This window comes from Microcaecilia unicolor, chromosome 1, assembly GCF_901765095.1.
Source record: "Microcaecilia unicolor chromosome 1, aMicUni1.1, whole genome shotgun sequence".
Classification (NCBI taxonomy): domain Eukaryota; kingdom Metazoa; phylum Chordata; class Amphibia; order Gymnophiona; family Siphonopidae; genus Microcaecilia; species Microcaecilia unicolor.
Window position 1 is genome coordinate 304,014,885 of NC_044031.1, and position 25,891 is coordinate 304,040,775.

General features: G+C 47.0%; 1 protein-coding gene across 1 annotated transcript in view; it reads right to left on the minus strand.

Moving 5' to 3' along the window:
- The window catches only part of MEI1 (meiotic double-stranded break formation protein 1), a 669,052-nt gene that overhangs the window by 133,046 nt on the left and 510,115 nt on the right, over positions 1 to 25,891 (minus strand). Inside the window, exon 23 of the mRNA XM_030213469.1 lies at positions 22,058 to 22,162. Within this exon, the coding sequence (XP_030069329.1) occupies positions 22,058 to 22,162 (105 nt within the window). The remainder of the gene's footprint in view (positions 1 to 22,057; positions 22,163 to 25,891) is intronic.

Genomic DNA, 25,891 nt, shown 5'->3' on the forward strand with positions numbered 1-25,891 from the left:
GTCTAGAGTCGCTGTCGAGGAAGGCTGTGGGGTCGTTGCAGAAGTCGGCATCAGAATCTGTGGAGGCCTGGGAGGCGGTACTGAGCTGTCCGAAGATCGACGCACTGATACCTCTTGTATGGAGGGTGAGCGCTCCTCCCGGCGTCGACGCTTCTCGGGTGCCGAATCCCTCGCCACCCCAGAGCTCCCAATACCTTGTCTCAAAGGAGACCGATGACGATGCTTCTTCGCCTTCGCTCGAACTACATCACCGGTACTCCTCGGTACCAACGAGGAGGACGTGGAATCCACACGCCTCCTCGGGGTCGGGTCCAACAGTGGTCAGTCCCGGTGGGCCTGCACAGCAGGAGCCTTCGAGACAGGTGGAGACCCACTCGACAGCTCGCTACTCCCAGCCAGTGGTGATGTCCGGACAGCCATTACCTGCGCTCCCGATGTCGATGCCATCCCCGGTGCCGATATTGACGCTGCCGAACATGGTACCGATGTCGACGTCGATGCTGAGGAATCAGTTGGAGCCCCAAAAAGACGGTCCCGAAGAGCTCCTCTCGACACCTGTGTCCGCTTTTCCAAGCTCAGACACAACTTACAAGCGTCTGGGCGATGGTCGGCCCCAAGGCACTGGATGCACCACGCATGCGGGTCAGTACCAGAGATCGACCACTGGCACCGAGCACACTTTTTAAAGCTGTTGGGAGGCTTTGATGACAAGAGCGGAAAAATTGCGGCTGCGAAATCAAAAGGCTTGATTGTGCCTACAGAAGAGCACAAAAATGGGAACCGCATACGCGCAGCCTAAAAAGACCGTGACAAAAGCGAAAGAAAACTTAAAAAGGGAAAAAAATAAGAATATAAGGTTTTGGTTTTTTTTTTTAACTGGAAAAATAAAAATACAAAAGAGGCAACTAAAACAAAAAAAAGCGTGAATAAACAGCACTAAAACGCCTAAGTCTTTCTCTGGGCCTGAGGAACAGAGACCGACACGCAGTCACTCTCCTCCATGGAAAAAGAAAAACTGAGGTGGGAACGGACGCGCGCGGGTGGGAAGATGGCCGTGCATGCGTGGTGTGAGTCCCTCGCGCTCCAGAAGCTGTCACAAAGCTCTATGGATTTTTGCTAAGTAAAATGCTCCGTTCCTGGGCCGCCATGGACTCTGACCCACATGTGAGAACAAGCAGCTTGCTTGCCCTCGGAGAAGAGAATTTTGCTTTGCAAATCAGAAGAGATCGCAGGATCCTGGCGAATTGAACTTCACAGGCTTTGAAGGAGCAAGTGATGGCAGGGGTTATGAAGCTAAACACCTTATTACATCAGCATGCCAAAAAATCTATGCTATATTACAAACACAAGCTTGAGCCAGCATGGCTTCACAAGAGGAAGGCCATGTCAGACAAACCTGATTGATTTCTTTGACTGTGTGACCAAACAGTTGGACTTAGGAGGTGCGCGAGAAGTGGTGTACTTGCATTTTAGCAAAGCCTTTGACAAGGGTCCGCACAGGTGACTGATAAATAAACTGAGTGCCCTCGGTATAGGACCTAAAGTGACTGACTGGGTTAAAAATTGGTTAAATGGAAGGAGACAGAGGGTAGTGGTAAATGGAACGTGCTCTGAGGAAAGGTATGTTATCAGTGATGTACCGCAGGGCTCAGTTCTCGGGCCGGCTCTTTTTAACATCTTTGAGATTGATATTGCAGAAGGGCTATCTGTAATAGGGTGGACACCCCGGAGGGTGTGGATGGCATGAGGAAGGAGCTAGCAAAGCTTGAAGAATGGTCTGAAAATTGGCAACTAAGATTTAATGCTAAGAAATGCAGGGTCATGCACTTTGGTTACAAGAATCCAGGGGGGCGGTACAAAATAAGTGGTGAAGTGTTTCTGTGTACAAAAGAAGAGCGGAACTTGGGGGTGATTGTGTCTGATGACCTTAAGGTCTCCAAACAGGTAGAAAAAGCGATGGTCAAAGCCAGAAGGATGCTTGGCTGCATAAGGAGAGGAGTGACCAGCATGAAAAAAGAGGTGATAATGCCCTTATATTAGTCTCTGGTGAGACCCCATTTAGAGTACTGTGTGCAACTCTGGAGACCGCACATACAGAAGGATATAAACAGGATGTGTCAGACTCTCAAGGATAGTCTGGAATCGTGAGCCCTTGGGCCCATGCCAAGGAGCGGCAGGAGAATCAACCAAACAAGAGGCAAGGCAGAACACAGATGGACTGGTACAAACAGGACTGGAACAGACGGACTGAAGCTGCAGCTGAGGCACAGCAAGCTGGAACAGGCAGGGCAGGAAACAGTAGAATAATCCAGGAAACCAGCACGGTCAAAAGGCAGGCAGCAACAATAGAATAATCCAGGAAATCAGTAGGGTCAAAGGCAGGCAGTAATCATTAGAATGATCCAGGACCAAACAGAGTCTTAGGCAGGCAGGAATCAAGAGAATAATCCAGGACACAAGCAGGGTCAAAGGCAGGCAGTAATCAAGAGAAAAAAACCAGAACCAAACAAAGTCTTAGGCAGGCAGGAATCAAGAGAATAATCCAGGAAAACAAGCAGGGTCAAGCTGACACAGAATGCTTACAGGGCAGGAACCGCAACAGACCAACAGGGACAAGAACTTCACTGAAGACTCTGTTGCCAAGGCCAAGTAGAAAGTTTCCAGGTGGATAATAAAGCCCATCAGCAGCTGAGGTTCAACTGCAGGAATCTCAAGGCAGCTAAGGGTGAGGCTAGCTGCCAAACTTCAAACCAAGTCTGGAGGGCTAGAATATCTGGACCGGACTGGAATGAAAGTCTGGAATGTGTAGGGAGACAGCAAGACAGTCTATGGCAGCCACCGGTTCTGGCCACCAGAGGGTGAGGTGAGCACAGCCAAGGAAAACAATCACAATCGTGACAGGATGAAATCAGTCCAGAGGGCAGCTACAAAACTGGTAAGCAGTCTCGGTCACAAAACATATTGGGATAGACTTAGGAACCTCAACATGTATATGCTGGAAGAGAGGCAGGAGAGAGAAAATATGATAGAGACATTTAAATACCTCAGTGGTGTTAATGTACAGGAGGTGAGCCTTTTTCAACTGAAGAAAACCTCTGGAATGAGGGGGCATACGATGAAGTTAAAATATTCTTTCACGGAAAGGGTGGTGGATGCATGCAATGGCCTCCCGGTGGAGGTCGAGGAGACGAAGACTGAGTCAGAATTTAAGAAAGTGTAAGACAGGTATGTGGGATCCCTTAGAAAAGGAGTGGTTACTGAGGATGGGCAGATTGGATGGGCCACTTGGCCCTTATCTGCTGTCATTTTTCTATGATATGGTAATAGACCTGGTAAACTGTTGGCTTCCCTGACAAGGAAATGGGCAGGGCTACAAAAAATTACACAGTTAGAAAATAGAGTAGAGGAATTGATCCACAATGAGACCAGATCACTAATATATTTCAACAATTTTTCTCTCACCTTTATAAAGAGGACCTAGTAACAGGGCTAATCAGGACCAGTATTTGCAAACAGTGAATTTGCCTAGGCTTTCAACAGATCAACAAAAACTGCTGAATGATCCAGTTACAGAGGAGGAGGAAGGGATCATACAATTATCAGCTCTAGCCAAAACACCAGGACTGGATGGTTTCAGAAGTAAGTGTTATAAGATTCTTAAAGAGAAGGTAGTGGGAGTTCTGACACAGTTACTTAGCGGACCAGGGAATTGCTGAATTAAATAAATATACTAAATAAATGTATTACATTGGTCCCCAAACCAAACTGGAGTCTTATAGGTCCATCTCACTCAATTTTAATGTGAAGATAACAGCCAAAGTGCTTGCTAACTAGCTGGCCTAGGTGATCCCAGATTTAGTGTTAAATTATCAAATGGGGTTTGTTCAGCATTGCTATTTGGTCAAAAATATGAGGCTTTTATTAGCATCTATAGAAACTTGTGTCACATCTAGGGTGACTTTGGTGCTGGTCAGGTTTGATACGGAAAAAACTTTTGAATGGGTATACTGGGATTGTTTTTGGGCAGTGATGGAGGGCTTTGGCTTCACAGGCCATTTTTTGGATATGGCCCAGGCTTTGTATCGCAAACTGAGGATGGCTGTGGTGGCTAATGGTAAAATGTTCTTGTTTTTCATTTTGGAGAGGGGGCTAGGCAGGGTTGCCCTTTGTCACCACTTTTATTTTTGCTTTCTATTGAGCCCCTTCTCAGAGCAGCAGTGCGTAGCCCTGCAATAGAAGGCATCTGGATGAGCTGGTATCAGTTTTTTGTGGATGATATTTTAGTTCACTTGCTTAATACCCAAGGGTCTTTGGCAACTTTGAAGGGTGAAGTGGAAGTATTTGGCTCTTTCTTTGGCCTTAAACTTAACTTTAAATAAACCTGGCAGTGCAGAATAACTGGGCTGTACTTTTCTATTGCATTGAGCAGAGGGTTCCTTTAAATACCTGGGGATCCATTAAACAGCTGATCCTCTAAAGTTATACATAGACAACACTATGCTAGATCTTAGACAGTTGGAAATTGCTTCCTCTTTCACTACTAAAGAGGACAAATTCATTTAAAATGACAGTATTTCCTCATACTCATCCCACTAAGATGTCTCAGAGTTATAAAAGTCCAGGCACGGGTCGTCACTGCTGCGTTCTTTACCGATAAAAACAGGGGGTGAGGGGTGGGGGTGGGCTAGTAAAATCGGGATTGTCAGTTTCTTGTGCTCCATGCTGTGTGGGGCTTTGTTTAGTTATATTACCCTTTCTTGATGGTATCTTGTATTGTGTTCACTGATTGTTGTATGGTTCTTTTGATCTCAAATAAAAAATTTTAAAATGACAGTATTTCCAAAAGGATTATACACCTGCAACTTTTATCCCTTAAGTTGTTAAAAAAAGATCTCTCCTGACAGTGAATCAAATAGTGAAGCAGTTTTGTTGGGGAGGTAAGAAACAGAGAATAGCAAATAAAAGGATCCTTTTACTAAAGCTTAGTACGCGCTAACAGACATCGGTGTCCACTAAGTGCCACATGGCCCATAGATATAAAATAGGATGCATAGCATTTAGAGCGTGCTAATGTCCATTAGTATGTGCTAAGCTTTAGTAAAAGGCCTCAAAAAGATGTATGGGTTCTGGGCCAAGCAAAAAGTAGGTTTGTCAGACCTCAGGAAGTTTAACCTGACTTGTCTACTCCGAGACATATTTTCAAAGCACTTAGACTTACAAAGTTTCATAGTAATCTATGGAACTTTGTAAATCTAAGTGCTTTGAAAATGACTCCCGGTCCATCACTTAAATGACTGGTTATTTGACTCCCAAGTCTATATTCCCTTGCTAGTGGAAAAAGACGTGGAGGGGCATAATCGAACGGGGGCATCCATCTATAAGGGCTCCCATCTCTAAGGACGGCCCTGTAAAGAAGCGTCCCCGACCGTATTATCAAAACAAGATGGCCGGCCATCTTTCGTTTCGATAATATGGTCGGGGCCGGCTAAATCTCAACATTTGGGTCGACCTTAGAGATGGCTGCCCTTAGAGATGGCTGCCCTTAGAGATGGCCGGCTTTGGTTTTCGCCAATAATGGAAACCGAGGCCGGCCATCTCAAAACCGGCGAAATCCAAGCCATTTGGTCGTGGGAGGAGCCAGCATTTGTTGTGCACTGCTCCCCCTCACATGCCAGGACACCAACCGGGCACCCTAGGGGGCACTGCAGTGGACTTCAAAAATTGCTCCCAGGTACACAGCTCCCTTACCTTGGGTGCTGAGCCCCCCCAAATCCCCCCCAAAACCCACTCCCCACAGCTGTACACCACTACCATAGCCCTTATGGGTGAAGGGGGGCACCTACATGTGGATACAGTGGGTTTCGGGTGGGTTTTGGAGGGCTCACATTTACCACCGCAAGTGTAACAGATGGGGGGGGGGATGGGCCTGGGTCCGCCTACCTGAAGTGCACTGCACCCACTAAAACTGCTCCAGGGACCTGCATACTGCTGTCATGGAGCTGGGTATGACATTTGAGGCTGGCATAGAGGCTGGCAAAAATATGTTTATAAATTTCTTTTTTTAGGGTGGGAGGGGGTTGGTGACCACTGGGGGAGTAAGAGGAGGTCATCCCCGATTCCCTCCGGTGGTCATCTGGTCAATTTGGACACCTTTTTGAGGCTTGGTCCTGAAAATAAATGGACCAAGTAAAGTCGGCCAAATGCTCGTCAGGTCCTTCCTTCTTTTTTCCATTTTCGGCTGAGGCCGGCCTTCTCTTAACCACGCTCCTGTCCTGCCTTCAGTACACTGCCGAAACGCTTCCTTGAACTTTGGCCGGCCTTGCGACGGAAAGCAGTTGAGGGCGGCCAAAATCGGCTTTCGATTATACCTATTTGGCTGCCCTTAGGAGAAAGGCACCCATCTCCCGATTTGTTTCGGAAGATGGCCGCCCTTCTCCTTCGAAAATAAGCAGGTTAGTTTATGCATTGCGTTTGTGGTATTTGTTACATGCACCCCAAAGAGACTTGCCGCTACAAGTTAAAAGCAGTCTATTAATAAAACTCTTGTATCTAAGCAATAAAGTTCATGACCCTCAAGTCCTGATGTTGGAGGCAGACTTAGATATTGTTGCAATCACAGAGACATGGCTCAATGGTTCCCATGAATGGGATGCAAACATACCAGGCTATAATCTATTTAGGAAGGATAGAGACGGTCGTAAAGGTGGAGGAGTAGCTCTGTATGTGAGAAATGATATCGCAGCGACTGAAATGACAGAGACCTGGGGAAAGGAAGAAGCGATATGGATCACCTTAAAAAGAGATGATAGAACCTCTGTCCATGTGGGTGTTGTCCACAGGCCTCCGACACAATTGGAGGAACTAAATAAAGATCTGATCGCAGATATTCAAAAGTTGGGAAAGAAGAGAGAGGTGATGTTGCTGGGAGATTTCAATCTGCCAGATGTAGATTGGAAGGTTCCATCTGCAGAACTGGAAAGAAGTAGAGAGATTGTGGATGCTTTTCAATGTGCTCTGCTCAGACAAATGGTGATGGAACCCACGAGGGAGGGAGCAACGCTGGATCTGGTGCTCACAAATGGGGATAGTGTGTCAAATGTCCGAGTGGGTGCCCACCTGGGCAGCAGTGACCATCAAACGGTTAGGTTTGATATGACAGCTGAAGTGGAGGGCGGCCACTCAAAACTCAAAGTCCTGGATTTCAAGCATGCTGACTTTAGTAAAATGGGGGAATACCTGAGGAAGGAGCTGATGGGCTGGGAGGATGAACGAGAAGTGGAAGGACAGTGGTCCAGGCTGAAAGAAGCTATAAATAGGGCCACAAACCTTTATGTAAGGAAAGTAAATAAAAGCAATAGAAAAAGTGAACCGATATGGTTCTCCAAGCAAGTGGCTGAGAAAATAAAGGCTAAAGAGTTGGCGTTCCTGAAATACAGAAAAGCTCAAGAAGAGAAAAACTATATAAAGATATCCCACTATACTTACTACCATGGTCATTTACAAACAAATCAGAAACTAATCCAATTATCTCTGCATCTCAAATATCTTTCAATTCACTGGACTCTTGTGTAAAAGCACCAATTCACTCAACCACCATGATTCCTCTCTGGAATAATCCAAATCTTAAAATCAATGGGAAGTGCATTGCATGGCCCAATTGGATGGAAGCTAAAATTTGGTATCTACATCAACTCTTGGACAAACATAAATGGATACCCTTCTCCAAATTACAAGAAACATATAATCTGCATAAACATTGCCTTTTCCAGTGGATCCAACTAAAACATTGTATTTCTTCTAGCTTTAACATTAATACTTTAAAGGACGATACACCAAGTTATTTAACATTATGTCATCAACTGGATACAAAAAAGAAAACGGCCTCCATATGGTACAAAATCCTACAAGAACATTCTTCTCATCCTCCAATGGCTTTACAGAACATTTGGAATAGAGAAATCAACTCTCAACTATCAGAAGATCAATGGGAAGAAATTTGGTCATCTCTATACAAATCGTCAAAATCATCAGCTCTTACACAATCGTCATTTTATATATTACATAGAGCTATGTGGACACCATATAAACTATCTAAGATATCAAAAGATGCTTCCAATCGTTGCTGGTCCTGCTGCAACAATATAGGAACCTTGGACCATTTAATATATCATTGCCCATTACTGGATGAATATTGGTCTCAAATAGAGAAAACAATTTCTCTTATACTAAATTTAAAGATTTCTTTAACTTACAAAACGATAATAGCAGGAGATTTTGGCATTAACAATACATTATCACCACATATAATTAAACTACTACGTATATTGATCCAAGTGGCTATAAAATTGATATGTCAAAACTGGAAAGATTTTACAAAGTTAACCTACGAAATGTGGTGGAACTCAGTATGTCTAACAGCTAAATACGAAAAAGTAGCAGCAGAGAAATGTGGTTCCTTTATGGCATATAATAAAATTTGGTCTCCGGTGATTAAATATTCATCCAGCTAAGTAATTAATGTACAGGTACTTTACAAACATTGGCATTAATACTAAAACATCTGATATGCATGCATACTTCATACGAATATACATATATGTATATATATATAGTCAGAGTACATTGACCTTTCTGTTAACTGTTATTGTCATTGGTACTAAATTTACAATATGTTATAAAATCAATAAAAAACTGATTGAACTAAAAAAAAAAAAAAAGAAAAACACGGAGAAGAATACCAGATGAAACTGAAAGAAGCCAAGAGAAAGATACATCTGGCGAAAGCGCAAGCGGAAGAACAAATGGCTAGAAAGGTAAGGAGGGATGACAAAAATTTCTTCAGGTATATTAGTGAAAGGAGGAAGACTAAAAGGGAATTGTGAGACTGAAAGATGCTGCGAACCGCTATGTAGATAATGATGAAGAAAAAGCAAATTTGCTAAATAGATACTTTTGTTCTGTTTTCACAGAAGAAAATCCTGGAGTAGGACCACAACTGACTGGCAAAAGTACATACGAGAATGGAGTGGATATAGCACCGTTCACGGAAGAGAGTGTGTATGAACAACTTGAAAATCTAAAGGTGGACAAAGCCATGGGACCGGACGGGATCCACCCCAGGATATTGAGGGAGCTCAGACAGGTTCTGGCGGGTCCTCTTAAAGATTTAATAAATCCTTGGAGACGGGAGAGGTTCCGTGGGACTGGAGAACGGCGGATATGGTCCCTCTTCACAAAAGTGGTGATAGGGAAGAAGTTGGAAACTACAGGACGGTAAGCCTCACTTCGGTTATTGGAAAAATAATGGAAGTGATGCTGAAAGAAAGGATAGTGAATTTCATGGAAGCCAATAAGTTGCAAGATCCGAGACAACATGGTTTTACCAAAGGTAAATCGTGCCAAACGAATCTCATTGAATTCTTTGACTGGGTGACCGGAGAATTGAATCATGGACGTGCTATAGATGTAATCTACTTAGATTTCAGCAAAGCTTTTGACATGATTCCCCACAGGAGGCTCTTAAATAAACTTGACAGGCTGAAGATAGGACTCGACGTGGTGAACTGGATTAGGAACTGGTTGACGGACAGACGCCAGAGGGTAGTGGTTAATGGAATTCGCTCGGATGAGGGAAAGGTGAGTAGTGGAGTGCCTCAGGGATCAGTGCTGTGAGTGACATTGCCGAAGGGTTAGAAGGTAAAGTTTGCCTTTTTGCGGATGATACTAAGATTTGTAACAGAGTGGACACCCAGGAGGGAGTGGAAAACATGAAAAAGGATCTGCGGAAGCTAGAAGAATGGACTAAGGTTTGGAAATTAAAATTCAATGCGAAGAAATGCAAAGTGATGCACTTAGGGAGTAGAAATCCACGGGAGACGGATGTGTTAGGCAGTGAGAGTCTGATACGGACGGGGAGAGGGATCTTGGGGTGATAGTATCTGAGGATCTGAAGATGACAAAACAGTATGACAAGGCGGTGGCCATAGCTAGAAGGTTGCTAGGCTATATAGAGACCTGCTGTGACCAGCAGAAGAAAAGAGATTTTAATGCCCCTGTATAAGTCGTTGGTGAGGCCCCACCTGGAGTATTGTGTTCAGTTTTGGAGGCTGTATCTTGCTAAGGATGTAAAAAGAATTGAAGCGGTGCAAAGAAAAGCTACAAAAATGGTATGGGATTTGCATTACAAGACATATGAGGAGAGACTTGCTGACCTGAACATGTATACCCTGGAGAAAAGGAGAAACAGGGGTGATATGATACAGATGTTCAAATATTTGAATGGTATTAATCCGCAAACTAACCTTTTCCGTAGATGGGAAGGCGGTAGAACTAGAGGACATGAAATGAGATTGAAGGGGGACAGACTCAAGAAAAATGTCAGGAAGTATTTTTTCATGGAGAGAGTGGTGGATACTTGGAATGCCCTCTCGCGGGAGGTGGTGGAGATGAAAAAGGTAATGGAGTTCAAAAATGTGTGGGACAAACATAAATGAATCCTGTTCAGAAGGAATAGATTCTCAGAAGCTTAGCGGTGGTTGGGAAGTGGGGCTAGTGCTGGGCAGATTTCTACGGTCTGTGCCCTGAAAATGGCAAATGCAAATCAAGGTCAGGTATACACATAAAGTAGCACATATGAGTTTAGCTTGTTGGGCAGACTGGATGGACTGTCCAGGTCTTTCTCTGCCGTCATCTACTATATTACTATGTTAAAATCTATTGGTTTGGGGGTTTTACCAATACAGGGAAATCTTGCTTTTGAGTCTGGGTTGTGGGTAGGGCATTTCAGAACTGAGAAAAAGCGAATGATACATACCTGTAGCAGGTGTTCTCCGAGGACAGCAGGCTGATTGTTCTCACGACTGGGTTGACATCCACGGCAGCCCCCACCAACCGGAACAAAACTTTGCGGGCGGTCCCGCACGCAGGGTACGCCCACCGCGCATGCGCGGCCGTCTTCCCGCCCGTGCGCGACCGTTCCCGCTCAGTTGAATGACAAGCAAAAATGATCAAAACGCAACTCCAAAGGGGAGGAGGGAGGGTAGGTGAGAACAATCAGCCTGCTGTCCTCGGAGAACACCTGCTACAGGTATGTATCATTCGCTTTCTCCGAGGACAAGCAGGCTGCTTGTTCTCACGACTGGGGTATCCCTAGCTCTCAGGCTCACTCAAAACAAGAACCCAGGTCAATTGAACCTCGCAACGGCGAGGGCATAACAGAAATTGACCTACGAAGAACAACTAACTGAGAGTGCAGCCTGACCAGAATAAATTCGGGTCCTGGAGGGTGGAGTTGGATTTAAACCCCAAACAGATTCTGCAGCACCGACTGCCCGAACCGACTGTCGCGTCAGGTATCCTGCTGGAGGCAGTAATGTGATGTGAATGTGTGGACAGATGACCACGTCGCAGCCTTGCAAATCTCTTCAATAGTGGCTGACTTCAAGTGGGCCACTGACGCTGCCATGGCTCTGACACTATGAGCCGTGACATGACCCTCAAGAGTCAGCCCAGCCTGGGCGTAAGTGAAGGAAATGCAATCTGCTAGCCAATTGGAGATGGTGCGTTTCCCGACAGCGACCCCTTTCCTGTTGGGGTCGAAAGAAACAAACAATTGGGCGGACTGTCTGTGGGGCTGTGTCCGTTCCAAATAGAAGGCCAACGCTCGCTTGCAGTCCAATGTGTGCAACTGACGTTCAGCAGGGCGGGTATGCGGTCTGGGAAAGAATGTTGGCAAGACAATTGACTGGTTAAGATGGAACTCCGACACCACCTTTGGCAGGAACTTAGGGTGAGTACGGAGCACTACTCTGTTATGATGAAATTTTGTATTTGGAGCATGAGCTACCAGGGCTTGAAGCTCACTGACCCTACGAGCTGAAGTAACTGCCACCAAGAAAATGACCTTCCAGGTCAAGTACTTCAGATGGCATGAATTCAGTGGCTCAAAAGGAGGCTTCATCAGCTGGGTGAGGACAACGTTGAGATCCCATGACACTGCTGGAGGCTTGACAGGGGGCCTTGACAAAAGCAAGCCTCTCATGAATCGAACGACTAAAGGTTCTCCAGAGATGGCTTTACCCTCCACACGATAATGGTAAGCACTAATCGCACTATGGTGATTCCTTACTGAGTTGGTCTTGAGGCCAGACTCCGATAAGTGCAGAAGGTATTCAAGCAGGTTCTGTGCAGGACAAGAACGAGGTTCTAGGGCCTTGCTCTCACACCAAACGACAAACCTCCTCCACTTGAAAAAGTAACTCTTTTTAGTGGAATCCTTCCTAGAGGCAAGCAAGACACGGGAGACACCCTCAGACAGACCCAACGAAGCGAAGTCTACGCCCTCAACATCCAGGCCGTGAGGGCCAGAGACTGAAGGTTGGGGTGCAGAAGCGCTCCGTCGTTCTGCGAAATGAGAATCGGAAAACACTCCAATCTCCACAGTTCTTCGGAGGACAACTCCAGAAGAAGAGGGAACCAGATCTGACGGGGCCAAAAGGGCGCTATCAGAATCATGGTGCCGTGGTCTTGCTTGAGCTTCAGAAAGGTCTTCCCCACCAAAGGTATGGGAGGATAAGCATACAGGAGGCCGGTCCCCCAATGGAGGAGAAAGGCATCCGACGCTAGCCTGCCATGTGCCTGTAGTCTGGAACAGAACAGAGGCAGCTTCTGGTTGGTCTGAGAGGCGAAAAGGTCCACCAAGGGGGTGCCCCACTCTCGGAAGATCTTGCATACCACTCTGGAATGGAGTGACCACTCGTGCGGTTGCGTGACTCTGCTCAGTCTGTCGGCCAGACTGTTGTTTACGCCTGCCAGGTATGTGGCTTGGAGGAGCATGCCGAACTGGCAGGCCCAATGCCACATCCCGACGGCTTCCTGACACAGGGGGCGAGATCCGGTGCCCCCCTGCTTGTTGATGTAATACATTGCAACCTGATTGTCTGTCCGAATTTGGATAATTTGTCAGGACAGCCGATCTCTGAAAGCCTTCAGTGCGTTCCAGACCGCTCGGAGCTCCAGGAGGTTGATCTGAAGATCTTTTTCCTGGAGGGACCACAGACCCTGGGTGTGGAGCCCATCGACATGAGCTCCCCACCCCAGGCGAGATGCATCCGTCGTTAGCACTTTCGTGGGCTGAGGAATTTGAAATGGGCGTCCCAGAGTCAGATTGGTCCGAATGGTCCACCAGTGCAGTGAAGTGCGGCAACTGATGGAGAGGCAGATGACATCTTCTAGATTCTCGGTGGCCTGGCACCACTGGGAAGCTAGGGTCCATTGAGCAGATCTCATGTGAAGACGAGCCATGGGAGTCACATGAACTGTGGAGGCCATAGGACCCAGAAGTCTCAACATCTGCCGAGCTGTGATCTGCTGAGACGCTCTGGTCTGGGAAGCCAGGGACAGGAGGTTGTTGGCCCTCGCTTCGGGAAGGAAGGCCTGAGCCGTCTGAGTATTCAGCAGAGCTCCTATGAATTCCAGAGATTGGGCTGGCTGGAGATGGGACTTTGGGTAATTTATCACAAACCCCAGCAGCTCCAGGAGTTGAATAGTGCACTGCATGGACCGGAGAGCTCCTGCCTCCGAGCTGTTCTTGACCAGCCAATCGTCGAGACATGGGAACACGTGCACTCCCAGCTTGCGTAGATACGCCGCGACCACCACGAGGCACTTCGTGAACACCCGTGGGGCAGAGGCGAGCCCAAAGGGCAGCACACAATACTGAAAATGCCGTGTGCCCAGGCGGAATCTGAGATACTGTCTGTGAGCTGGCAGTATCGGGATGTGAGTGTATGCGTCCTTTAAATCCAGGGAACATAGCCAATCGTTTTTCTGAATCATTGGCCCAAGGAAAGCATCCTGAACTTTTCTTTGACCAGATATTTGTTCAGGCCTCTCAGGTCTAGGATGGGGCGCATCCCCCCTGTTTTCTTTTCCACAAGGAAGTACCTGGAATAGAATCCCTGCCCTTCCTGCCTGGGTGGTACGGGCTCGACCGCATTGGCGCTGAGAAGGGCGGAGAGTTCCTCTGCAAGTACCTGCTTGTGATGGGAGCTGAAGCATTGAGCTCCCAGAGGACAATTTGGTGGAGGGGAGGCCAAATTCAGGGCGTATCCGAACCGCACTATTTGGAGAACCCACTGGTCGGAGGTTATAAGAGGCCACCTTTGGTGAAAAACTTTTAACCTCCCCCCAACTGGCAGATCGTCCGGTATGGACACTTTGATGTCGGCTATGTTCCCGTGGATCCAGTCAAAAGCCCGTCCCCGGCTTTTGCTGTGGAGGCGCAGGGGACTGCTTAGGCGCACGCTGTTGACGGGAACGAGCACGCTGGGACTGTCCCTGTGCCTGATGAGGCCTTCGGGCCGGCTAGGTGTACCTACGCTTGTTGTAGGCGTAGGGCGCAGCCTGCCTGGCCCGGGAAAAACGTCCACCTGCTGAGGTGGATGCTGAAGGCGCCCGGTGGGAGAGCTTGTCGAGGGCGGTTTCCCGCTGATGTAGTTGGTCCACCAACTGCTCGACCTTCTCACCAAAAATATTATCCCCCCGGCAAGGGACGTCGGCCAGTTTCTGCTGGGTGCGGTTGTCCAGGTCAGAGGCACGCAGCCATGAGAGCCTGCGCATCACTATACCTTGGGCCGCAGCACGAGATGCCACGTCACAGGTGTCATATATACCCCTGGACAGGAACTTTCTGCACGCCTTCAGCTGCCTGACCACCTCCTGAAAAGGCCTGGACTGCTCCGGGGGGAGCTTGTCGACCAGGTCCGCCAGTTGCTTCACATTATTCCGCATGTGGATGCTCGTGTAGAGCTGGTAAGACTGGATGCGGGTCACGAGCATGGAAGATTGGTAGGCCTTCCTCCCAAACGAGTCCAGAGTGCGAGACTCCCGCCCCGAGGGCACCGAAGCGGTATCCCTCGAACTCCGTGCCCTCTTGAGAGCAGAGTCCACGACTGCCGAGTCATGAGGCAATTGGGGCCGCATTAACTCTGGGTCAGAGTGGATCCTGTATTGGGACTCCGCTTTCTTGGGGATGGTGGGATTAGATAATAGTCTCAACCAGTTCCGAAGCAGTGTCTCTTTGAGGACCTTATGCAACGGCACCGTGGAGGACTCTCTAGGTGGTGATGGATAGTCGAGGACCTCGAGCATCCCAGCCCTCGGCTCATCCAAAGAGACCACGGGAAAGGGAATGCAAATAGACATATCCCTGACGAAGGAGGCAAAGGAGAGGCTCTCAGGTGGTGAGAGCTTTCTCTCTGGTGAAGGAGTGGGGTCGGAGGGAAGGCCCACAGACTCCTCTGAGGAGAAATATCTGGGGTCCTCCTCCTCCCCCCACGAGGCCTCTTCCTCGGTGTCGGACATGAGCTCCTGCAACTCAGTCCTCAACCGGGCCCGGCTCGACGTCGAGGCACCGAGGCCTCGGTGGCGTCGTCGAGCGGTGGAGTCCCGTGCCGGCGGGGATGAAGCTCCCTCCATTGACGTTGACGGGGACTCCACCTGCGTGGTGGTTGAGACCAGCGCCGCAAGCGGCGTTGGCGTCGAAGGCCTCGGCACCGGGCTAGAGCACGCCGGCGCCTCCATCAACGGCGCCGAGGGCGCAAGCACCCCCCGGCACCGGCACAGTCTGGCGCATCAGCCCTTCCAGGATCCCCGGAAGGATGGCTCGGAGGCACTCGTCCAGGCCCGCTGTCGGGAAAGACGAGGGGGCCGGTAGAGGTGTCGGTGCCGGAAGCTGCTCGGGTCCAGGAGACTGCACCGAAGTGCTGGCACCCTGACATGCTGATACCTCTACTACAGAGGGGGACCTCTCCTCTTGACGCTGCCGCTTCCTCGGCGTCAACTCATCCCTGGCGCCGGAAGCCGGATGCGTCATGGGCGACCGATGACGGTGCTTCTTCGCCTTTTTACGGTGCCCGTCATCGGCGCTCGGTGGGACAGAAGAGGAGGAAGTGGATCCCCCTCGGCCTCGAGGAATCGGGTCCGACAGGGTTCGGTCCCAAGGGCCCTGGGTAGAGGGAGTGACAGGTGCCGATTGCCCACGCGGCCTCTCACCCCTGCTGTCTCCAGAGGACCGGCGGGCCGACGGGACCTGTGCTCCTGGGGTCAGTGCCGTCGGTGCCGATTTCGTGGACATCGATACCGGTACCGAAGATCCGGCCGTCGATACCGATGCCGTCGAAGTCGACGTCGAGGGGCCGGCGCAAGTTCCAAAAAGACGGTCCCGAAGAACATGCCTCGCTACCTGTGTCCGTTTCCGGAGACCGAGACACAAGGTGCACGTCTTGGTATCGTGCTCCGGCCCGAGGCACTGGAGGCACCAAGCGTGGGTGTCGGTCTGCGAGATATGCCGGCCGCACCGACCACACTTTTTAAATCCACTCGGGACCTTCGAGGACATCGACGGAAAAATCGCGTCGGCGAAGTCAAAGTCGTCGATGGTGGCGGTAAAAATCACACCTCGAAAATAAAGAAGGTACCAAAGTTCTGAGATGCCCCCGCTAAAAAACAAGGGGAAAAACAAAGTTCAGCGGGTTTTTTTTTTACACAAAATAAAAGAGAAAACGGAGAACAACAAAAGAGAAAAAAGTTTGCGGCGAAAGCGTGATCCGGTTTCCGGGGCTGACAGAGAGATAGACGAACGCGGCTCTCTCCAGTGCGGAAAAGAAAAGACTGAGCGGTAACGGTCGCGCATGGGCGGGAAGACGGCCCCGCATTCGCGGTGGGCGTACCCTGCGTGCGGGACCGCCCGCAAAGTTTTGTTCCGGTTGGTGGGAGCTGCCGTGGACGTCAACCCAGTCGTGAGAACAAGCAGCCTGCTTGTCCTCGGAGAATCATGAAGTTACGGACCTAGTTAAACTTGTAACTGGGGAAGGACAGATATTGTCAATGGACAACTTCAGCATTGACTGGGGGGGACAAGAGATCTTAGCTTATTTTCAGATCTTGAACTATGTGCTATCCCTAATTCAGTAGTCCCTTTATGGAGAAGGTGCAGGATTTCTTTCATTTAGACCACCTAGGCCTAATCCGTATATCCCAGTTGCATAAAGGGATTTGGGAATTTGACATCCCAGGCTACATTGAACAATTAGAGATCAAATGGGCACAGGATATGGGATTAAATCTCAACCCTGAACTATTATAGAGAGCCTTTGCCAGGGTCCCACAGATTCTCACTGTGGTTATCTTTGGAAACAGTATAAAATATTGTATACAGCGTTCATCTCCAAATCTCACCAGGTGGCAGAAGATCATTATTTGAAATGTCAGAAAGAAGCAGCTACTTTGGATCATCAGTTTGGGCTTGTGATCAACAATTCTGGCAAACAATTCTGCATTATTTGGTGAATTTGTTGAGGCAAACAATAGCAGGAGCTCCAGCATGTCTTATACTGGAACTCTCCAACACAATCCCAGTACAGGGGAAACCTGAAAAATTATTACTTAGGAAAGATTGTATAGTGGCATAAGGTGATTCTGGGGGTGAGGTGTTCTGAGGAATCCCCATTCATTTGAATTCCATGAACAATTTAATGCTGTTAGAACAAATTGATGTTGGGAGCAATCCACCAAGGAAAAAAATTATTTTGTTCATATGGGGGGGGGACTATATCTACTCGTTGCCCCCAAAGCTTGGAGTGGAATTCTTAATTCCTTTGGGTGATTAAGTGGTTCTAGGAAAGAGGGATGGTATTATTGGCAAGTCTAGTCTGTGGCCAACAGGGGGAAGGGGTTGGGGGGGAGGGAGGGGGATGACAGGAGGGTGTTACGCTTACTTTACGCTGGCAGGAGTGTAAGGAATACCACTATGCCTGGGACTCTCTAGGATTGAGGAGCTATTGGGGAAATATTTGAAGACTTGCTTTTGAGGTTTGTTGTGGGGAGGGAGGTGATAAAATTATAACAGTAGTTAAGGTTGTATCACAATGTATTAGTAATGACTACTTACTTCATGTTTGTTTGCTAGCTGGCAACTTGTATTTTGTACATTACTGCTAGTGTCTTTCAATAACAATAACATTAAAATTGAAGGGAGCAGTGTAATGGAATCCGAAAGATATGCAGTCAGTATTCTTGGTTCTCTATTTGTAATACCCATTTGTCTTCTGCGCTGGCAGCTGTTGCTTTTGGCACAAAGGAACCTTGTGGAAAAACTGTGGCAGAGTGAAATCTAGCCTTATTTTCTTGGAAGTGCCCTCTCTATCATGCCATTTTCTACAGCATGACTCCATTTCCTCAGATAAGGATTCATGCCTAGAAGAGGAGTTGATTCTGCTCTCTCAGTCAGAGAGCCACTGGCTTTTGGAGTTACTCCTCTCCTTGGTGGGAGGGATGTCTGATGATGATGGATGCAGAGCTTCCATCCTGTAGGCTCTGAAGTGCGAAGCTCTGGGTATCATTCACATATACTGGGATTGATTCAGGTCATCATAGTTTGCCCCTAGGAATCTATAGCAGGTGTCCATACAGCACATTTGTCAGCCATATATGTACCTTCTGAAGCCACTAGGCACACGTCTGTCAGCTGAAAAAAAATGGATGAGAGAAAGAAAGAAAGAGAAACAAACAAACAAAAAAAAGACCTTTTTCAAGAAGGTACCAAAGTTCCAAGGTGACTTGGAATGAAGGAGAGGAAAAAGAAATAAGAATAACTTTCTCTCAGCAGCTTTAATGAAAAAAAAAAAAAGCACTGTTAGAGCAGAATCTTGGACAAAAGAAAAAAAAAAACACGACAACAAGATTTATGAGATAGCAGTCACATAAGAATTCCTGCGCATGCTCAGAAAAAAACATTCTTGGTTTTCTTGAGCTAAGAAAGCTAGTTTGTGTTGGTGTCATCAAATGACATCACCCATTCTGTGGCTGATTCAACCTGCATGTTGATGGAGAAATACATTTCAGGGCATCTAAGGGGGTAAGTTGTCTGGAGAAAGCAGTAAGAGAAAATGTGAAAGGAGAGAGGGGACAGATCTTGGCATAGGCTGCCGAAATGCTGGTATTGACAAATTCTACTACTACTACTACTACTTATCTTTTCTATAGCACTACTAAATGTATGCAGTGCTGTACACTGGACATGAAGAGACAGTCCCTGCTCAATACAGCTTACAATCTAATTAGGACAGACAAACAAGGCAAATAAGGGATAAGAGAATTACTAATGTGGGAATGATAAAACATGGATACTGAACAAGTGAGTAAGGGTTAGGAGTTAAAAGCAGCATCAAAAAGATGGGCTTTTAGCCTAGATTTGAAGACGGCCAAAGATGGAGCTTGACGTACCAGCTCAGGAAGTCTATTCCAGGCATATGGTGCAGCAAGTTAAAAGGAATAGAATCTGGAGTTAGCAGTGGAGGAGAAGGGTACAGATAAAATAGATTTACCCAGTGAATGGAGTTCTCAGGGAGGAGTGTAGGGAGAGATAAGAGTGGAGAGGTACTGAGGAGATGCAGAGTGAATGCACTTGTAAGTCAATAAGATGAGTTTGAACTGTATGTGGAAATGGATAGGGAGCCAATGAAGTGACTTGAGGAGAGGGCTAATATGAGCATAGCGACACTGGAGGAATATAAGTCGTGCAGCAGAAATTTTGAACAGTTGAAGGGGAGAGAGATGGCTTAGTGGGAGACCTGTGAGAAGCAAGTTGCTATAGTCTAAGTGAGAGGTGATAAGAATCTGGATAAGGGTTCTTATAGTGTGCTCAGAAAGGAAAGGATGAATTTTGGTGATATTATAGAGAAAGAAATGACAGGTTTTAGCAGTCTGTTGAATATGTGCAGAGAAGGAGAGAGAGGAGTGGAGATGACCCCAAGGTTACAAGCTGATGAGACAGGGAGGATGAGAGTGTTATCCTCAGAGATAGAGAATGGGGGAAGAGGAGAGGTTGGTTTAGGAAGAAGATAAAAAGCTCAGTCTTGGTCATGTTTACTTTCAGATGGTGGTGAGACATCCAGGCAGAAATGTCAGGCAGGCAGGCAGATACTTTGGCCTGGATTCTGGCTGAAATTTCTGGTGTGGAGAGGTAGATCTGGAAGTCATCAGCATAAAGGTAATACTGAAAACCATGGGATGAGATCAGAGTATCAAGGGAAGAAGTATAGATGCAGAAAAGAAGAGGTCCCAGGACAGATCCCTGAGGTACACCGATAGTTGGATAAAAGTGGAGGAGGATCCACCAGAGTATACACTAAAAGTACGATGGGAGAGATAAGAAGAAAACCAGGAAAGAACAGAGCCTTGAAATCCAAGTGAAGATATTGTATCAAGGAGTGATCAATAGTGTCAAAAGCAACAGATAGATTGAGAAGGATGAGGATAGAATAGAGACCTTTGGATCTGGCCAGGAACAGGTCATTGGAGACTTTAGCAAGCGCTGTTTCAGTTGATTGAAGAGAGTGAAAGCCAGGTGGAAGTGGATCAAAAATAGCTTGAGAAGAAAGAAAGTCAAGACAACGGCGGTGAGCAGCACATTCAAGTATCTTGAATAGGAAAGGGAGGAGGGAGATGGGGTGATAATTGAAAGGACAGGTAGGGTCCAATGAAGGTTTTTTGATAAGTGGTGTGACTGGCATGTTTGAAGGCATCAGGAACAGTCACAGTGGAAAGTGAAAGATTGAGGATATGACAGATAAAAGGGATGATAGTAGAAGAGATAGTGCTAAGTAGATGGGTGGGAATAGGATCAGAGGAACAGGTATTTAGTTTCGAGGTGGAAAGAAAATGTGCAGTTTCCTCTTCAGTGATTTCAGAAAAGGAAGAAAAGGAGGCAGGGGTTGAAGGACAGTTGAGAGAATAGACTAAGGGAAGAAGAGGTGGAGGTGACTTGGTTGAGAATTCAAGTTTAATCCTGTGAACCTTACCATGAAAGTACTCAGCCAGAGTCTGGGGAGAAAGTGAAGGGAGATTTGGAGGTGAAGGTACTTTGAGGAGAGAGTTCAGTGTGGTAAAGAGATGTCGAGGGTTTGAGCCTAGAGAATTTGTCAAATGGATGTAGTAGTCCTGTTTGGCAAGTAAAAGAGCAGACTGGAAGGAGGTCAGCAAGAATTTGAAATGTATGAAGTCAACATGGGCACGAGATTTCAGCCAAAGGCGTTCGGCAGAGCAGGAACGTAGGTAGTGGAATCTAGAGGTCAGCCAAGGCTGGGTTTGGTATGCCTTACAGAATGGGGAATGGGAGGAACGAGAGTATCCAGAGCAGAGAACAGAGTAGTATTATAGGAAGAGACAGACTCATTGACAGACTTGGATAACATAGTGGTTGAGAAGAGATTTGAAACAATGGAGGACAGAGTAGAAGGGTCAATAGCCTGAAGATTCCTAAATGTATTGGTCGAGATTGGACGGGACTGGAGGGGAGGGTGTTTAAATGTGAAAGTTATCAGGTGATGGTCAGAGAGGGGAAGAGCTGAGGTGCAGAAACTGGAGAGTTGGCTGTTGAGGAAGATAAGATCAAGATAGTGGCCATTCTGGTGAGTGGCTTCAGTGGAGCACAGCTGAAGATTGAAAGAGGATGTTAAAGCGAGAAACTGAGAAGCATAAAAGTCAGAGAGATCATTAGCATGAATGTTAAAATCCCCAAGAATGAGGGAAGGAGATGAAGGTTCAAGAAAGAAGGAAAGCCAGGCGTCAAAGTCAGTGAGAAAGGAAGAAAGGGATCTATCAGGGGGGTCGATAAATGACTGATACTTGGAGAGGCAGAGGAGTGAATAGATGGATGGAGTGGACTTCGAAGGAAGAAAAGCAGTCAGACTGAGGTGGAAGAAGAGGTTGAAATCTACAGGAGGGTGAAAGTAGTAGCCTGACATCACCTCAATGGCCAACCAGGCCGATTCTCAAATTTAATCAGGAATAGAATGTAAGGGGAAAGAAGTGATCAGTCATACAACAAAGGGAAGAGAGGTCCAGAGGTGAGCAGGAGTGCAAAGGATTAAATAGTAGAATACACCGTTTACATATGTCATTTTCATTGCATTTTTATAACCCTCAAACAAAAATTTCTTACCATAGGCAGAAGCATCAGTCTCCAGATAAGCCAAACAGAATCAGCACTTCATACCTTGATAAAGCAGTTTGAAGTCTGTGCTATCCAGTTCGCTTCCCACAGTGTTTCTCAACTGCACCAGAGTGAGAAGGTGCAGTGCCAGGGGCAGGTTCTTGTTTTCTAGAAAATAAAAGACGATGATTTATTCAGCAAAATCTATGCAGTTCATGGGACATGTTCTTTGGATCTAACAGTCTTTTGAACAGACAGGACCAGTGTAGCCTTTCAAATACTTGAAGGACTACAATTTGAAACCAGAAAGAGTTTTAGGTGTTATATTGGATTTGCAGCTGACAGTGGAACATTAAATTAAGAAGCTTGAGTAAAGAGATATATTTCAAGTTACGTCAGCTGAGAGCCATCAGATCTTTGCTCTTTCTTGAACATTTTTTAGTATTAGTTCAGGCAATAATCTTGTCTCAGTTGGACTATTTAATGTTTTATATTTTTATTTATTTATTGCATTTGTATCCCACATTTTCCCACCTATTTGCAGGCTCAATGTGGCTTACAGAGTTTTGTTATGACATTGTCATTCCAGGATATCAGATACAATTAGTAGTGTACAAAGATTGAGTAAGGGAAGAAAGAAGGAAAGTGTTAGGGGGTAAGTATAGAAGGTGGACTTTCATAACTGGGGTGGGTTGGTGAGGTAGTTTAGTAAGGCTATGGGTTTTCTTTATAGGCCTTGTTGAAGAGATTTGCGAAAGTTAGATATTTCGTCAATAGTTTTCATGGCTGTAGGTAGTGCATTCCACAACTGCGTGCCCATGTAAGAGAAGGTAGTGGCATGTATTAGCTTGTATTTTAGTCCTTTACAGCTGGGGAAGTGTAGATTGAGAAATTTGACAGATGATCTTGTGGCGTTTCTGGGAGGCAGGTCCACGAGGTTTAGCATGTTGGGATTAATAGGAAACTATTAAATAGACTGCATTTAAAGCAGAATACTGCTGCAAAACTGATCTACGGGGCTAAGAAGTTTGATCATACTACACCATTGCTGAAAGATTTGCACTGGCTGCCAGTGGACGCTCGCGTAAAGTTTAAGGTTGCGCATACAGTTTTTAAAATTATCTATGTCCTATACCCAAGCTCTCACATTCAGGGGTCGTTTTATGAAGCTGCAGCAAAATGGGGCTTGCACTGGTGTCGGAATGTTTTTAACGCTCGCTGAGGCCCCCTTTTACCGCAGTGGGTAAAAAGCAGGTTTCCCATTTCCGCCCGCCTGAAGTGCACCTCACCCACTAAAACTGCTCCAGGGACCTGCATACTGCTGTCATGGATCTGGGTATGACATTTGAGGCTGGCATAGAGGCTTGCAAAGAAAGTTTTTAAAGTTTTTTTTTAGGGTGGGAGGGGGTTGGTGACCACTGGGGGAGTAAAGGGAGGTCATCCCCGATTCCCTTTGTGGTCATCTGGTCAGTTCAGGCACCTTTTTGAGCCTTGGTCGCAAGAAAAAATGGACCAAGTAAAGTCGGCCAAGTGCTCGTCAGGGCATGCCCCAGTCCCGCCTTCGCTATGCTGCCTACATGCTCCTGTGAACTTTGGTCGTCCCCGCGACGGAAAGCAGTTGAGGGCACCCAAAATCAGCTTTCGATTATGCTGATTTGGGTGACCCTGGGAGAAGGACGCCTATCTCTTGATTTGTGTCAGAAAATGGGCGCCCTTCTCTTTCGAAAATAAGCCTGATAGTGAAACAAGTGGGGAAAGCATGCAGAACATTGTTCATGGATTCCTTTCCAACTCTTTTGCATATCAATGTGTGTGTGTATATATCTGTGTTGTCTCTGTGCAGAGCTGGTGCTGTTATTGAGCAACTGTGTTTCATGAATGGCCTGCTTTCCAGCCCCTACTGAATTACACAAATGAGATTCTGTCCTCTTTGGAGCCAGGACCAAATCCTGCCAGTTACTGTCACCAGATCTGGCAGGCTCCTGGCACCAGAGTTCTGCATCTGACATAAAGCCTGGTGCATGACCAAAACAAATTCTGGGGAGATTTCCTATGGCCTGGAATTGAGGGTACTGGCACCCCCTTGTACTCCCTTCCCTCTGTTGTCACCACACTAGTGGCACAGGAACTTGGAGCTATCTTCCTCAAAGCCCCAGCTATTGAGACTGGTACATCACTTGGGGCAGTTAGAACAGCAAAGATTTCCACCTGAATATCAGCCACCATTGGGGCCACAGTCCCCCTTCTGCAGTTTTCCTACAAGTGAGAGAGCACAAGAGAGGAACCACTGCCTCATGATCAAAATTGGGCTTTCCATCACAAAACCTAGATTGTGAGCCCAGTAGGGACCGCAAAAGTGCCTGCATATAATATACAAACTGCTTTGGTTGCACCACAGAAAGGCGGTATATCAAACACCTGATCCTTACCCTTACATGCTTAGCAGGCCCAAGCGCTGCCAGGGTGAAAACACTTGCTACCTTACATCAACTGTGCTCAGAGCCACCTGACATGCTTAGCTGCGGCTCAGATGCAGTCTCCATCACTCACCTCAACTCCCACTAGCAATCCAGAAATGGGGTACGCCCTCTGACTCTGTGTGGCCAGCCACCACTGCTCAACACTCCCTGCTGCCTTTCTTATTCCCCTGTGAGCGGCTGCCAGGATTTCTTTTATTTTTTTCAAACTTTACTGCTGGTGGCACAAAGCAATAAAGGAAGACCAAGAAACACTACAGCAACAAAAAAAAAAAAGGGGGGGGGGGGACACAAATACATACATAAACACACCAAGGACCCAGTGGGGATAAAAAGGGCCATCATGTAAACAAGTTCTCCTAGAGCTACAGGACTGGCTAATGGAGGTACAAATTGTATCTTGATCCTCCCCCCCCCCCCCTCCTGCTCAATCACGAATGCTCGATCAAGCATTGAAGTCATGACACCGCTGGCCCAGATTGAAGAAAAACAGACCAAATGGGATCGCTTGAGAGCATGACCCAGGCTGCTGCCCTGGAAGACCTGGCACTTATTCTACCAATGGACAGTCTGCAGAATGTTGCCTTAGGAGCTCTGGGACAAGTTTGACCTGGAGAACAAGAGGTTTGCTACTGTGAGCCTAAACACTTCTCTCAACCAGAAAAGAGAACTTGTAAGCTATTGTCCTAGGAAATGGGCTGATTAGTACTCAACCTTTAGGCCCTACCACAATCCTGTTAGAACAGCAGAACACATGCCACTGGTGGCAGAGAATACTGGCACTGCCTCTTTTAGGCAGTGGGAATGTCACTGCAAAGCTGCATTCTCTGCTTCCATCAGCTGGCAAGGTCACAAACCCATTCTTCTGAATTGGTTTAACAGGATAACAACAGGAAGATAAGGAAATAGCAGAGAACTGCTCCTTTCAAGCTGCCTCTCTCCTCTTTTCTGATTTCTCATATACATAGGCACACACACACACACATGCAAATACAGATACACCTATAGACACACAAAGAAAATAAACCACACATATGTACACATGGAGACATTCCCAATTCATATAGAAATGCATGCATAGAGATCGAAAATAATTTGGCCGGCGCCGCAAAGAGCAGTCTCAAACCGTATTATTGAAAAAGATGGCTGGCCATCTTTCGTTTCGATAATACGGTTGGGGCTGGCCAAATGTCAGAGATCGCCGGATTTGAGATGGCTGGCATCGGTTTTCGACGATAATGGAAACTAATGTCGGCGATCTCAAATCCGGCCAAATCCAAGGCATTTGGTCGTGGGAGGAGCCAGCATCTGTAGTGCACTGGTCCCCCTGACATGCCAGGACACCAACCGGGCACCCTAGGGGCACTGCAGTGGACTTCAAAAATAGCTCCCAGGTGCATACCTCCCTTACCTTGTGTGC